At 41.4% G+C, this 17,111-nt stretch overlaps 1 protein-coding gene across 1 annotated transcript; it reads right to left on the bottom strand.

The window, feature by feature from the left end:
* Positions 1 to 462: 462 nt before the first annotated feature.
* GPR173 (G protein-coupled receptor 173) lies at positions 463 to 16,484 on the bottom strand. Its single transcript, XM_072430392.1, has 2 exons — positions 16,344 to 16,484; positions 463 to 2,247 (listed from the first exon to the last, which is right to left on the bottom strand). Exon 2 carries the CDS (start codon positions 2,049 to 2,051, stop codon positions 933 to 935), a length of 1,119 nt encoding a protein of 372 aa, XP_072286493.1. The 5' UTR covers positions 2,052 to 2,247; positions 16,344 to 16,484; the 3' UTR covers positions 463 to 932.
* Positions 16,485 to 17,111: the final 627 nt, after the last annotated feature.

Raw genomic sequence — 17,111 nt, 5'->3', positions numbered from 1 at the left:
AATAATCTAAATGGTGATTTAACACTAAGCATACATGGATTAGGGAGGCTAGTGAGTGTGAAATGGTATGATGGGTGCAACTGACAAATTGTATTTGAGTGGGTACCCTCTTTGGGAAAATTGCTTCTCCCTAACAATTGACCTTAGACTACATTAATGACATATGACTATGGTAGGGACATTAGATTGTGAGCTCCTTTGAGGGACAGTTAGTGACACGACTATGGACTATGTACAGCGCTGCGTAATATGATGGTGCTATATAAATACTGTATAATAATAATAGTAATAATAATAAAATTGAAAAGCTGGTTTTGCTTTTTCAACTTGCAGTTTGCTTAGCTGTGATATGATAAGCACACTGGTACAATGTGTTTTGTGCAGAGTTAAAAAAGAAAACCTATGTGATGTTTTTGCAAGAAACACACTTTAAAAATTTTAAAGAACAGACAAACTGGAAAGCAAACTCCCTCTTATTTGTATCAATCAAAAGACATTATTACAAGTGATGGCATTTCAACCATGGCAATAAATATGTCCATAAACAAATACAGAAACTCCCATCATCCTCCCCCTTTCCCTCTCGCAAGACAATCTTTGCGTACCATCTTGTCACTACCACCCCCCACCCAGGCTTCACCCATCATCTTTTATTCATTAGCTGGAATTAAAAAAGAGACATCCAAGAAATTCTCACACACCCCTCCCCTCCCTCCCACCGAGTCCTTCTTTCACCAATTGTATCTTTAGAAAAGGAAACTTTAAAAAAAAAAAGCTTCGGTCTTTCAACTTGATTATTTTTTTATGTCTTCTTTACTGTTACAATGGTCCAAATTATGAAATCCTTCTTGATCATGCCTACTTGACCATGTAAATCCATATTTCCCAATCACTGAGGTTAATGTGATGTTGGGAGTGGAATGGTTTCCCTCTTACATTACGCAGTAAGGCTCCCTAGGTAGCAAGGCTTTCGTCCTCCAAAAGGGGATGTGGAGCTGAAGGCAGCTCTTCAGGTCTTTATTAAGTAGGAAACACATAATAGGGTTTACCCCAGCCTGAGTAAAAGTCATCCACACTGCGGTGGACAAGTAGCGATGAGGAATGCTACAGGTTTTGACAAACACCCTCCAGTAACAGGCCACAATATAGGGTGACCAAAGCACCAAGAAGCTGAGGGTAATCCCGTAAAACATCCGCCCCAACCTCTTCTCACTTTTAAACTCATCCATTCCCAAGAGGCGTCTGTTGGCAGTATGGGTGTTTTGACGTATACCCAGCAGAGTGGGTGGCATTGGCCCCCTTCCAAATCCAGCTATCCAGTTGGCAGCAGCCTGCCCCGTAGCTCCAGGTCCATGGAATGTCCAGTTCTGGCTGATGGCTGGAACCATCTGTACTGGCTTCATTTTTCTGTGGCGGTACTCAAAGAGGAGTAGTTTGGCATAGACAATATGAGTGGCAACGATAAGCACCGCCAACATGAGCATAAATCCAAGAGTATCATTGGCTTTGAAGTAACGATGTTCAAAAATACACTGGTCCTCCTCACGAATGAATTTGTAAGTTCCCACATCGAAGACTGGCGGGAAGGCCATGGCAACCGAGAGTGTCCAGACCATGCAGATTACTGCAATGCACGTCCACAGCGTCATTCTCTTGGAATAGAATCGATGGTGGGCAATGGCCATGTAGCGGGTAACACTGATACAGAAGAGCATAAATGAAGCATGAAAGCAAAACAGGACTGCCATGAATGCCACAACTTTACAGCTTAAGAGGCTGTATGCCCAGGCTGAGCCATTGCGGATGGAAAGCAGGACAAATGGAAAACAAGCAGATGATCTGACCGCATCGGCAAGACAGAGATCCAACAGAAAATAGTATGGAGCCTTGTGCAAGGAGCGGTCTTTCAGCACAAGCAGGGAAACCAGTAAATTGCCGGCTAAACTGGCACATATGATGAAACCCAGAAGCACAAGCTTGAAGTGGGTAGAGATTGCTGTTGACTGGGTTAGAGAGCCAGACAGCTCCTCCGACTCACTGCCATTAGCCATGTTGGAGGCTGGCTCCAACTAGCCTTTGGTCAGCGCCCCCTTCTCCTTCTGTGCTGCTCCATATCCAAGAACAGTACTGTTCAGGAGGGGCAGGTAAGCAGGTTTGTCAAGGGTAGTGAATGGAATCAAAGGGGAATGAAAGGAAATAATAAACAGGCAAAGGTTGTGTGGGAAGACTAAGAGACTATGACAATGACTGTGCAGCATATGGTTAATCAGTGATGGAATGGTGGGGGAGAAAATATAGGAGTGAGAAAGAAAAAAATAGAGGTTATTATTTTATCATCAACACATCTAAAAAAAGTAATAAAACATTAGTCAAGAAAAGAATCATAGTTAGCGTATCACAGAATACAGATACAAATACCAGAGCCATGTTTTTTTATTTATTTATTTTTTGCTTAGCAATTTAACTATATAGTAAAGCAGTGCTATCCTGCAGATAAAAAAAAATCTACTAATACTGCATAAATGAAAAGAGAACCTCTCTGCAATACATGCACATGTTCCCATAACGTTCTTTAAAAAACACTGCAAGAGTAGCAAAATATTTGCTAATCTTGACAGAAATCCAGTAGGCTTCTAATTTCCTATTTGAGGTGACAACTCAAATCTTTTATGCTGAACTGCAGAACAATTATAATATGAAAGTGAAGGGTGGTCTAGTAGTTTAGCTGAGAAGACCTGGGCAGGGATGACATATATGCCTGTTAATATCTGTCTCTATGTGTATTGTTATTGTTTCTTTTAGACAAAACTTGTTTTTTAAATATGTTAATAAAAATATTGAAATAAAAATACATTGGCAAGGCTGAGTACTTTCTGGGTTTGCAATAGTGATTCCAACCGAATTACTGATGCTGATTCCCCAAGTTTCTAGATTTCCAAGACCCTTGCATGCCCAGGGCAACTTTAAGCTGAAAAAATCTTTCACCTGGAAATCGAGGCTGACATAGAGTTTCAAGGGATATGGTTTGCTGCATTGACTAGACTAAACTTACCTCCCTTACCCCCCATTTATAACTTCCTCACACAACATGTAGCTTCTCCCGCGGGCAGCTCTATAGAGAATGAATGAGGGGTGGCAGTGAGCAAAACTAGTACAACTTACTGCCACCAGTTGTCAAAAGCGACCAGGCAGCTGGCAAGAATCCACCAGCGATCATTCGATCCCAAAGAAGGTCAGAACATCCCCTTACTTTCTTTAAAATTTCTAACATATAAACACGTAAAAATGTACATGTGTTGCTGAGATAGAATGCCTTTCCTTTGCCAAGAAGTACGTGTTAAAGGTCTATTCATACCAGACCTTTAGTTGCTCCTAATGGCCCCCTGGCAAGTTCTCCCCTAGCATTTTACCAGTCTTTACCCTATTGTGCTCCCAGGTTTTCATTTCACTGTACAACTTTCCTGATCCAACAGGGAAACATGGCATCATTCTATATTTTTTTAATGGTTATGGCACCTAGGTGAGAAGGTATTTCAGCACTTGAGGCATTAGAAGATAAAAGGTGGCATCATTTGATGTAAAAAATAGGCTTTCATGGCTGACCACCTTCTAAAAATTTTAGCTGCCTGGCTCTTTAGCTGATCCAAGATTGCTAAATACTTCATGGGCTCTATTTATACAACAGAGAATCTGACATTCCCCCAAACATTCCCTGGTGGGGAATCAATTACTGCTCTTGAAACACAAAGACCTGGAAGATTCCCACAAAGGAAATTACTGAAGCCAATGGTTAAGTAGTAGAGCTACCTAACTTGCAAAATAAAAGAACAACAATGGCAGCATAGATATTTTTCTCAATTATTTGCCACCAAACTAGCAAATTTAAAGTTTCAGGTCTGACTAAGGTTGACTTTTAATGCAATAGACGAAGATTTATTTTAAGATATTGTCAATGTCACACATACTTTTTGTAAGAGACTTCTGCTAATTTCTATGTGTATGTAAAACTATGGCCTAAACTACGACAACATGCTCGCACATGACTTTCAGCACCAGAAGTACTATATGTGGTGCATATCTGGGAACTCCTCCAGTTGTTAATAATATTCTTAGAAACACAATAAGCATGTGCTAATAAATACTTGCTGTGCTGTTGCTTCTGCACATACTTTTACAAATGAGCAGACATTTCCCAAATGAGGGCACAGTGGCAATGAAAATATGACAAAGGGTAAAATTTAGAATAGTGCTGTTAATTTCCTTGTTGGGTAAACTTTCTCTTCCTATAAACAAAAAGTTAGAAGTCTCCTAAATAATCACAGGGACAATGAGAAAACAATAACTCTAACCATTCCCTCTGTCTCGAGTAATGAAATAGTTTTAGCTGGATTTGAAATTTAAGGTGCACTACACGGCTATAAAGTTTGTGAGCGCCTGATTATCATTTATACTATATAGACCCACCTCAAAATGATCAAATTCAGGTATTTTTCATGCAGAGTACCATTGGAGCTACAGCATACAAAGACATGTTAAACAACTTTGCACTTCCAACCTTTTCCAACTACATGTGTTATCATCTGACGTACAGTAAATAACAATCTGTACTGAGAAAAGCAGCAAAGGTTTCAAGGACGATGGTCAACTTAACACTCTATGGCTCACAAAGAGGCAGCAAGAAAAGAGAGAACTTCAGTTGTGCACATTTGTTTAATTTATGAGAACTTTTCGACATTGTGGTCACAGTTTGGGGAAAACTTTTTTCTTAACCAGCTTGACTGTGCCCCTGTGTTTAAAGCCATTTCCGTAAAGACATGGGGCCCCATCTATTTCAAGTTTGATGAATCACACAGGTTTTTTCACAATAATCTATTTTCTCTAGTCTTGCCAAGCTTTAATCAATCCACGCCCTGGTTTGATGAGCTTGGTGTGGAAGAACTTGGGTGTCCTGCATAACACCTGACGTCAAACCTACTGAACACCTTTGCAATGAATTGGAATATATTTTAGTCTAATATCAGCACCTCAAAAATGGTCTTATGGCTTTATTGGACCAAAATTTCAACAGATAAATGTCAAAACCTTGTAAAAACACCTTTAGAAAAGGGGAAGCTGAAATGGTTGTAGGGGACACTTCCTTTGGCACGATTTGATGAAATGGGATGGTCAATAAGTTCATAAAGATGTGAAGATCAGGTGTCCACAAGCATTTAGCCATATAGTAAATTCCTTTGTGACGATGTCCACCTTAGATTCTATTTATAAAACGGAATCAGGCATTTCCTCAAACATTCCTTCATTGGAATTCTGCAGGTCCATGTGTTACAATGGCAGTAAATGATTCCCACCAGGGAATGTCTAAGGGAATGACAGATTCCCTGTTTCATAAATAGACCTTGGGTAAAAATCATTGCAGTCTTCTCTACTAGCAAATGACCCCAATATTCATTCCCTTTTTTGTTTTGGAAGTCTCTAAACACAGAAAATGAATTAATACAAATAGATTCAAACTCCTAAATGCAAAATTTTACAAAACGTTTCATTTTTTTGTGTTCTGAGAACATGAAAATGGATGAGATATGAAGGGGCAGGAATTTACATTTGCTTCAGACATATGCACATACCTTGGCAGACTTGCAGAACAAATGAAAGCGGACCTGTCATCTCTGCATAAAATTTCACTCTTTGGATTACCATATGGAGAAGAAACTTCTATGGAGGACTGTCTAAATTTTTCTTGTGTTTAAAGGTTTACATTAAAAAAAGAGATTGTCCAATGAAAAAAAATACCTGAAACTTCAGAAAAATATAAATGTGTTGCAGGTTTATTCTGTTTGACCTGCACATGGATTCTGTGCTATCACTATCCCCTGCCTTGATGTATCAACTTCCCCCTTTTCTTGCCTGTTAATATGATAAAATATTGATAGTGTGCCTAAAATAAAAGTGATATCACTTCAACTGTCAGTTTGGACTTTAGGGGCACTGGACCAAATCTCTGTAACGGAACTCCTACGTAGGAGGTCTAATTTAGTTTTTTGATTCAACCTTTGGGGGGCAGATTAACATACTTTTGTATGCAAGACCATATGTCAGAACCTAGATAAAAAATGTCTTATATATTTAGCAATAACTATATATTGCAAGGTTTGAACAGACTGGTTATAAGTTAAAAGGATCATTTAGGTATATGCCTGACACTAAATAATTGTAAGAAAAAAGGTTTATAGTACACAATTAATATTATGTACAGTAAGCTTTGTAGCTACTACGTTACAAATTCTCCTGAATTTTGGTTCGGTAAGTTCCATCGACATCTGAGTCTTCTGCTCGGTTGCTTTTGTATTCTTGTCTATTTTATCCTATTTGCTATTCATCTGATTCTTTGAAAACCTCAAGCAATACATAATCTGGAGTGCAAGTTACTTCTTGGTGACATTTTCCATAGCTGCTTGTTTCCGTACTTTAAAATATCACATTTTTATGTAGTTGACATGTTGGTCTAGAATAGGATTACCTGACCTTTCTTGCAGTTAAATGTGTAATGGAGATGTTATTTTTGGAAAGGTCCTTCTACTTGAGAAGAGGTCAAATATAGTCTAAAATTCTTTGGCTGTTTCTACATATTTTTCTTTTTGAGTTCAAGCTATCTTCAAAAAAACTGTTTTATAGCATTGCTACAGATACAAAATGATGTTCATTGACAGAGTAGTGTACAGGCTAGGCTATTATAAACAAGACAATAACATTTAAAAGACAATACGAGCCTTGTAGCTAGTAGCTTGTTATAAATATACTAAAAGGATTGCATGTGTGACTTCACAATCCTAGGTGCTCTTGTTAAAGAGAAAGCATGGTGCTTGCAGAGAAAACACATTTTGAGCAATCCTGTATTTGTCTTGAAGTGAATCTGTGACTGGATATTTAAGCAATGAAATATTAATCAGTAGTAAATGAGTTTTAAAACAAGCCCTTACTGACCTCTCTAGTTTTAGGAATTTTGAAGCAATTCATCCTCAGTTTACAGCAGAAGCATTGAAGTTGTCCAAGTCATCTATCTTGGCAACTCAGTATCCCTCTCCCAGAGCTCCTGCTTTATTGTTAACAATAAATTGGAACTAACATTCCAATTAAAACATTTGGCACCAGGCAGGGCTTTATTACAAAAGGGACACTCGATGTCCTATCTGCAATAAGCATTCTTACCTGCCTGATCACCATCTGTCAAGTTGGTTTCCGGAATACCCAGCACATCCCAGCTTCCCCTGACTAAGGTTCAGGGACTAAGTGAACTATCCCTATTCATTCAATCAAAATGGCTGCAAAACAAGAAAGATGAAAGAAAAAAATATCACACCTGACAAAACGGGGACAGGTGAATATACACTGGGTTTACTTCCATTTTAAAGCAAAACCAAAGTTCAAAAACAAAAAATTGAGAGCAGGCAACTTCTTGGTTGGAGACAGAGCAGGCCGTGTCCCTCCTGCAATAAAATAAACTTACCTGCCTATTTGCAATTTTTTAAGTACACTCACCTCCCCTCGCACCATTTTGGGTGCTGACATCTTCACTTTCCAAGTGACATACCATGTCTTCCAACATCTTAATAGGCCAGACTGGAATAACATAACCCTTGCACGGGAGTTAATTTATTTCTAGCACTTAGGGGTATGCTGGGATACTTGTCATCGTGAATTGAGCTACTCATGCGCAGCTTGGTGTACATTTCAGAAAGAATTGTTAACAAGCAGGTAAGTATGTTTTATTGCAGAAGAGACATCACCTTTCCCTTCTGCAATACACAACCTATGTGCTTGGGATTTGTTTTTATTATTGTTATCTCAGCCTGAAAGGTTACTGAGTCACTGCTGGGAGGAGGAAAATTGGGAACTGCTTAATTGCTGCTGGCTTAGGGAATTAGGAAGAACTGAGCTGTTGAATAACTGCAGGGTGGGGAACAAGGGGAGCTAAACTGCTGAACTACTACTAAGAAAGGGAGCTGAGTTACAAAACTACATTTGAGAGGTGAGGAGCATATTGCTGAACTGGGAAGACACTGTCTAAAGCAGGCTGGGGAAAGCTGTGCTAAAGAGGTGACTGCTTTTGCTGTGAATTTAGAAGGGGCCATTTCAAATCTTGCACATACTGTTTTTGTTATTGTGTTAAATGAAGATTAGCCTCCAGACTAGTGGTTACATACCCCCACTACTTCCTCTCCCCCCCTTCCCCCCCCCCCCCCCCCCCCTTTTTTCCCCTTCTCTCTGTCTTCGTCCCCAACCCCATATTTCCATACAAACCCCTTACCACGCCAACTTACCTCTCTCCACAGGACCAAAAAATCCCCCACCTACCCACATTAGATGTACACTCCTACACAACAGACACCTATTTTTCTTACTCTATACTAGACTTTGTAACTGCTATATTTAACAACAATCATATCCACTTCTTATTTGTACTGGAAAGAAATTGTCTTAGAAAATGAAGAGCTAAAAATGGTCCGGAATTGTTTTTTGTGGGGGACAGCCTTTCCACCGGTCTGAAAGCCATATTCATAACCATTTACCCCTGTTTTTAGTATGGGGATACCAGTTGTAAGCTGTTCTGGGTTTATATCTATCGTTGCATTTATAGAAATAGAATCGTTACATAGCTAGGTTGAGTTCAAGCACTAGGGAAATAATCATTTCCCAGATAAAAACCCTATAGACATAGTTGATCCAGAAGAAGGCAAAAAAAACCCTGGTAGAATTTGCTCCAACAGTGGGGAAAATTCCTTCCTGTTCAAATGAGGCAATCGGATGTGGATCAACAGTTTCCATTGCTTTGAATTGAATAGAAAGGCACATTGTTTTATCCCAATGCAGAGAACAAAATTCAAAAAACTAATTTGGCAAAGTGAAGGTAAAACGTATTTTTAAATATTGACTCTTCTCTAAATGTACTTAAAATTAGGGGGACCCACGCTGTGCCACTTCCCAATTCGTGTCTATTGATAATATTATGCCCACACACCAAATACCGCTGCTCAAAACAACAAAGCTACATGGCATGATGCACAATAATTACATGTTCGTTGATTCGACACAGGTGTCTGAACTATATATATTTTATAATGCTTTTTTTTGACAGTAAGAACCTGATAGGAGCCTGATTAAATTGATGAATCTACAATGACTACATAGGGGGTAATTGTAGTAGATGTATACTGTGACTTAGCCAGTGGCATAAACATACCTTGCACCTATCTGTGCATTTACTTACATCTGTTTATTGGATGTATCTATTAAATACCTATTGCTTTTTTACATTATGCCAAAGATTTAGAAGAGTTTAGATGTTTGGAGATGTTCCTTTTTGGCAAGGATTGGTAGTGGTGTTTGGACAGACCTATTGGAGGATCCTCTGGTAAGCTATCACCTTGTGCAAATGCATTTTGGTTACTTTATGTATCGAAACTGACAGCGTGATGAGCCAGTTGTTTCTAAGTCAGCTGTGTTTCCAACGAATTACCATTATTACCCCACCAGTCTTGGCAGGCGTTGATCAAGAGCACAAAAGTGTACTGCTCTACCTTAATTGCCATGGCCAACATCTACTGTATACCCAGTCCTGCCCGGTTTCCTGGCCAATCCACATGGAAAGCTCTAATTTTTTAGGTAGGTTAAACAAAGTTGCATTAAATTATTCTGTGTTTAGGATTGTGTTTAGGATTGTTTGTACCAAAAGAGCAAGAAACATGAAAAGAAGGCACGTAAATGGGCATAGCTGGTACTTTAAGTGCTTTTTAATGCAAACAGTGGCTTCATTTGGTAAAGTTGATCCCTTGTTTGCATTCTCCTTCCTTCTGAACCACACTATTGGTCCATGAATATGATAGATAGGCTCTTCAACCAATAACCAGGTGTGAAATGAGCAGACCAGAACTCAGAAATTCACTCAGGACTTTGTTTCTCAAGAAATACGTATTTGCATTAGAGAAGAGAAGGATGACCTCCTCAGTGTGATCCTGTCCATTTATTGTACACCAGCAGGATCTGGCAGGTCTTGGACCAGGCTTTATTATTCCAACTGCAGGTTTTCTGAATCGGGTCCCACGTCGTTCCATTATCCTCCTACATCCCGGTGAGGAGGAAGCTAAGGGCACAGCCATCTTCTTTACCCCTCTTCCGTCTTCTTTTTACGTCACCCAATCTCGCACTATGCAGGCATGAATTTGGGTGACGTAGATGGGGAAAAAAGAGTGCTGCTCTTACTGTGCATGTGTGAGATTGGTATTTTGCGCATGCTCAGAAGGAGCAGCCAGAAACCTCCAAGGATCCATGACGTATGTATCCTGGGAGACTCTGCGCTCCCATTCTGTCTTGTCCCAGTGGGGATCAAGACAGAAATGGAAATGGCTTTACCCTTTTTTTTTTTTTTTTTTTTTAAAAAAAGGTTTTAAATCCCCTCCCCCAAAATAGGAAGGTAATTTTTACCTTATATAAAAGGGTTGTCGACTAAATTTTAATTTAGGTCTGCTTTAACTGATAATTGCTATCAAGTCAATGTTGACTCCTGGCGGCCATAATGAATACTCTTTTATTTAGCGCTTCCCCATCTAAGGTTCTTTACCATGTTGCCATGTAATTAAGCCTTACTATTGGTTCATTATGATGATTGACTGGCTTATTGGCCAACAGTAAGGCCTAATGGATAGTTAGGGGTAGAGCCAGACTTTCATCTCACTAAGCCCAAGACGTAGGTGTATTTCAAAGTACTATGGACAGCCTAATAAAGGGTATGAGAAAGGGAGAGATGAGACTTGCATGACAAGATTGTCCCCTTACAAGGTTTCCCTTCTTTCCCATTTTAGAAATGTAGGAGTACTTGTTTTGTTGGTTGTTGATTTTTGTCTTTTATTGTTTGCTTATGTTATGTAATGTATTTTCTTTTCCTCCTGTACTTCTGACACTTTTCTCCTAAAAGGTTTCCAGATTGCATACACAGTCCAAGCTTACTGTCATTGAGTGCATTATTAAGAGTGCTGTATAAGTTAATAGAAAGCTTAGCAATTAAAGGATAAACTTTTACAGCTATTACAAAACAAAAATGTTACATTGCTAGGAAATTCTTTGTATTTGTACCTCTGTTCAAAGGACAACATTTTCAATAAAAATTACAATATAAAAAAGAAAGAAATGTAGGAATAATGTTGAAAGCAAACTTGTGCAGGGACTAGCAACAGGTCCAGCTTAAAGCAGAACTAAACTAAAAACAAACAAACTACATGTACCTTTATTCCCACAGATCCCTCGATGGTGCTGGTCATCTTGCGTTCTGGTCCGGCTTTTTCCTGGGATTCTTCTTCATTCCGGCGCAGAGGAAGCGCAGGGTGCTGCCATCTTCTATCTTCTCTTTCGGTCTTATTGCTACATTACCTGATCTCGCACTGTGCAGGTGCGAGATTGGGTGATGTAGCCACTGTGAAAAAAAGAGAGCTGATATCACTGCGCATGCGTGAGATTCGCATCTCTTTTCCCTTGGTGAAAAAAATGCTCCTTCAAGATTGGGCATGAGCAAAAGGAGCAGTCAGAGCCTCCCACGATGCATGACACAGGTCTCTCAGGAGGCTCTGTGCTCCCATTAAGTCTTGATTGCCACAGCACGGGTGCTTGGTTTGGGGGGCAAATGAGAATTTTTACCTCTGTGTAAGTGCCAAATAGATTAATTCTGAGCTTACACAACTCTTTTTCTCTCTCCTAGAGGTCAATCGATTAAAGTGAAATGAAAATCAAAGGTGAGTGTATGCTGTTGAGAAAAAGGGGTAGCTTGGCCCTGTATGAATGGGTATAGAAATTGTCAAGAAGTATTTATGGGGCCCAAGCTGTGACCATAGACTTTTTGTCAGGGATTCCTCTTAAAAACATCAGAACATTTCCTTTGATTAGTTCCTAATGTACCTTGAGCCTTATGGCTATATTTCAGGAGATGTGGTGAAGGATTTGTTGATGTCACTACTGTGCTGCTTTCTCCTTACTGATGTTACTATTGCTTTTGTTCTCCTTGCTGGAGAGGAAGCCATACCTGAGGGCCTGAAATGCAAGGATCTCCTTGCTTCTCCTTTGTTTGTTCTGTAGACTTGTGCTTCCCCCTTCTATCCTGCTTCCTGAATGTAACCCAACCAAATCAACATATAAACACCATACATAAAAAAAGCAAATCTCAGCTCTCCTATCAAGATGGCTGCCTCCATAATGAAATACAGTGCAGAACAAGGCAGGCTGTGAGTAATGAGTTAATGGTTCACCTGAGGATACCTACAAGCTACAGCGGTGACCAGGACTGCCATCAGAGTGGAAAAGAGGTTCTATGATCAAATAGGCTTAACTTTTTGAACACTTGAACTTTTAGACATGGAGGGGTGGGATCCAGGAAGTTTACCTAGTATGGGGCCCAGATTTTTCTGATGGCAGTCTTTCCATTGACTATTCCTCTGCAAAAGGCTTGTCTGTTTTTGGGGCAAAGCACATTACAGGTCCCTTTTAGGCCTAATTCTCATTGCTTTTTAATGGTATTCCGATATGTGCATGGTCCAACAGCAAAAGCTTCTACTGATTAGAAAGTGGACATATATGGACTATATGGGATACTTCAGAGCTGTAAATCAAAGGGCATGTTCGGCTAAAAATTTAATGATGGCCATTGATTGCTTCTGCAGCAGCAGGTTTCCAGATTCGAATCACAACCAGGTCACTCTTTGCATGGAGTTTAAATGTTTTACCTATGTTTCTGTGGGTGCACCCCAAGTTGAAAACATAGGGGTAGGTGAACTGTCTTCCCCCCAAATTGGCTTTAGACTACATTAATGAAATACGTTGTATTACTATGGTAGGGACATTAGATTATGAGCTCCTCTGAGGGACCATTAGTGAGAGGATTCCAACCCAGTTGATTGGCCAAAAGTAGGAGATTCAACACTGAAGTTCAATCAATATATATAGTATTGCACAGTCCACACCCACAAAATATATTTTAGATGCTGGAGGCTTAAAGGGGAGCAGTTTAGGCAATATTAGAGTGGTGAACACAGAAGTGTGGGTGATGCTAACTTTACACATCCATGCGCAGGATGCTGGTGAAAGCCTAAAGACAGCAGAGCTAAATATCAATGGCTACTACTATGGCCTTGCATCACTGGGATCCCGAGTTTAAATCTCAGCCAGGACATTATCTACATGGGGTTTGTATGCTCTCCTCGGTTGCCTCCTACATACCAAAATCATACTGGTAGGTGAATTGTCTTCTCTCCAGATTGGCCCTACTAATGATATATGGCTATGGTTGGAAAATTAGATTGTCAGCTCCTCTGACAAACAAGTGACATGACTATGGGCTCTGTGAAGCCCTATGGAAGATGTTAGTGCTGTATAAATGTTGTAATAAATAGTGGTGTAACCCTCCTGGTGGCATTGGGTGGGCTTTGGGCAATTCATCCTGTTCGTGAAACATTTCGACTTTCACCCTCTCAGCTTTGGTTGTATGTCTTCACCGGTACAAATGTAACTACATAGATGAACAGATGGCCTGACCTTTCTCTACTCCAATTTCACTTTCACCTGCATACATACGTCTTTCCCATCCCCTAGCCTGTGATTGGATAGTGAAAGGAAAAGAAGCAAACTTTTGAGTTCATCTCCCTGATACTCTGACATCTCTCCTCCTATCAGCGTGCTGTATGCACTGCAACACATCTGACAGCGGATGTGCTGTTTCTTCCAACCCTTCCCAGCTCTGCTGTCAGGGATTGCAAGAGGCTGATACTAGGTCAAAAGTTGATACCTGTGCTGCTGCTATATCTGATGCGCTATGAACGATTTGTGCATTTTAGATTAGCCCAGAGTTTAGCTTTAAGGCAGGCTCAACTCAAAACTGGCAGTTCATTCTGTAGGTAAGTTTCATAAACTTGCCAGAAGATGTCCCTACACTGACCCAGTGAATATTTCATACCGTAGAATACAAATTTTAGGTAGGTCTTCAAATTTAATTACTTGTTGATGCCAAAATGGCGGTTGAATAGAGAATATGCCACCATGTATGGCCAGCCTTGGGTATACACCTTCACCAAAAGGTTGATGATGGAGGATCTCAAGCTTAAACATATAATAAACAAGCCCATATATCAGTGGTGGTTAGTTTACTAGATATAGGGGGCCTCAAATGACCCCCAAAGGGCCAAACATATTTATTGATACAAGTGGTGCTACAGAAGATTGGTGACGCTATGGTGGAGATGGACAGAGACTGGCGTGCCACAGGAGATGGTCCAAGACTCGGAATATGTTTCTTGGTTTGCTTCCTATCTGTCTGACCGCTCCTTTCAAGTTTCTTTCAATGGTAACTCCTCCTCACCCACTCTCCTCCCTGTTGGTATTCCCCAAGGGTCAGTCCTTGGACCGGTCCTCTTTTCTCTGTACACCTCCTCTCTCGGTAGTCTCATATCCTCCTTTGGCTTACAGTACCATCTGTATGCTGATGACACCCAAATTTATCTGTCCACCCCTGACCTGTCTCCCTCAGTCCTGGATAAGGTCTCATGCTGCATGTCAGCCATCTCATCATGGATGTCTGACCGATTCCTGAAACTCAACCTGGATAAAACAGAACTCATCACCCCCCCCCCCCTCAAATTCCAAATCCCACCCTGACATATATCTAACTGTTAACAACACTGTTATTCGGCCCTCCCCTCAGGCACGTTGTCTTGGTGTCACCTTTGACTCGGCCCTCTCATTCACCCCCCATATTCAGAACATTTCCAGGTCCTGTCACTTTCACCTACGCAACATCTCCAAAATCCGCCCCTACCTGTCCCCTGAGACCACCAAACTCCTTGTACACGCTCTTATCATCTCTCGTCTGGACTACTGTAACCTCCTCCTCTCTGGTATTCCACTAACCCGACTCTCTCCTCTACAATCTATTATGAATGCTGCAGCCAGACTCATCCATCCTTCCCTCCGCTCCTCTTCCGCTGCATCTCGTTGTAGTTCTCTCCATTGGCTTCCATTTCACCTTAGAATCAAATTTAAGCTCCTGTGCTTTGCCTTCAAATCCCTACACAGTTATTGTCCCACTTACATTTCTGACATGGTTAAAAAATACTCCCCCTGCCGCTCTCTCCGCTCCTCCAATGACCTACTAATGACTTCCTCACTCATAACCTCATCACACTCACAGATACAAGACTTCTCTAGAGCTGCCCCAACTCTCTGGAATGGTCTTCCTCATCTTATTCGGCTTGCTCCTACTTTCTGCTCATTTAAAAGAGCGCTCAAAACCCATTTTTTCAAACTTGCCTACCCGGCTTCTTCTGTCATTTGAAACCATCACTACTTCCCACACTACATATCTCACATCCTTTGTGTGTGAAATTCCCCCACCTACTAGATTGTAAGCTCTTCGGGGCAGGGTCCTCTCCTCCTGTATCACTGTCTGTATTAGTCTGTCATTTGCAATCCCTATTTAATGTACAGCGCTGCGTAATGAAGGCCTCTTGGCTTGGCCTGGATCTACCTTGGAACCTCTGTGGACAATAGGGCCACAGCCAGCAGCCTCCATAAGAGAGTCATTATAGAGCACAAAGGGTTAAGTATGTGCTGAGAGTAGCTGTTAGTCAGTGGGGGTTAATAAGCCTTACTGAAGCTACGGGAACACATTCCAAAGAAATGTCTATGAATCTAGGAAGACTTTTTTTGTATTTGCAACAACAATACCTCCTAGACAATTGCCAGGCAGGAGACCTCCGCTGCACACAAAGGAGGCCTACAGCCTCCATTGGGGTTAATAGTTGCAGGGTTGGTTTCCTGTAACCCTTTGACAGCCAGGAAAGCTGGACCACCCAGGCCTTTCCATGGACAAAGGGTGAAGGCTAGGGCAGTGGACATAACCCTTTCCCCTAGCTACAGTTTGATCAGGCGGAGGAGATGATGGCATTAAACCTTGGCATTCCCCAATAATGTACGACTACATCATCTTTCCTGAAATGACAGACGGAATGAAGGGTGGTAGACGGGCTGCTTGGCATATGTAAAGTCCAGGATAGATAAAGGCGAGAGTAATGGAGAGGTATCATTGTGGGGGATGGGTACCTAGGCATACACATTATAGTCGTGTAGTGATACAATTAAATGGAAATGAACAAGAGGAAGAATAACGATGGGCCAAGCGAGGGAATTCGATATAGGGAGGTCCACGTAGACGGGTGAGGGGGAAGACGTACAGACACATAAATGGGAACAGCCTGTCCCTCCTGACCCCTCCAGGTATGTCACATCAATGCAGGAAATGATCCCAACCTTACCTGCTCAGCTGCTGGGTGGTAGCGTTGACCCAGCGGGATATGGCAACGGGAAATGGTCTAATGGGGGTGCCTGTCTGATTTTTCCTTCCAGGCCACTCCAGCAAAAGAGAACCAGCCATCTTCTACATGGTGGGGAGGGGGAGGCAGGGAGCGAAGGATGGAGATGGAGAAAGGAGGGGGGTATCATGGGGGGGATGCTGATGGTGGGGAGGTATCCGCCTCTAGTTGCTATGGCTACAGGAGCGGCTGACTTGTCGGCTCCGGATGTTCGCAGGGATACAGCTCCATCCCTCCATTACTCTGATCTGACATCATTCAGCCACAGAAACCTGCACTTGGTCTCGGTACAGAGGATGCTCCATTAATCTGTCGCCTTCTCAGACTAAGGCCTAGCCACTTGGACTTATCTGCTTTGGTGCGGATGTATTCAATGCCTCAGATTCATCATCTGCACATCGCCTTTCTAACGAGGGGATGACATTCGTTACCCGCAAAGCATCCTGCATCCCTGTGCAGAGCCATTATTGCCCCAATCTGTTTAGAGCATCACTGCCAACCATGCACCAAGCACCTCTATTGGAATATTTTACCTGGTTCGGTATGGTGCTAGATTTTTTTTTAAATCCCTTTTTTAGAACTACAGCAGTGCCTTGTAATCCATTTTTTGCTTCGAAAAAAGAATACAGGTCCTTTACCTAAACTGAAGCCACAGTACGTATTCAAACTACTGCGTTGTTGCATTGGGCAGCACCCCCCAACGCACCACCA

Source organism: Pyxicephalus adspersus, chromosome Z, assembly GCF_032062135.1.
Source record: "Pyxicephalus adspersus chromosome Z, UCB_Pads_2.0, whole genome shotgun sequence".
Taxonomy (NCBI): domain Eukaryota; kingdom Metazoa; phylum Chordata; class Amphibia; order Anura; family Pyxicephalidae; genus Pyxicephalus; species Pyxicephalus adspersus.
Note: the sequence above shows the minus strand (reverse complement) of the source record. Positions and strands in the feature narration are given on the sequence as shown.

What these genes read in the sequence shown, in the direction of transcription:
- GPR173 (XM_072430392.1), bottom strand. Translation starts at nt 2,051, where the DNA reads ATGGCTAATGGCAGTGAGTCGGAGGAGCTGTCTGGCTCTCTAACCCAG.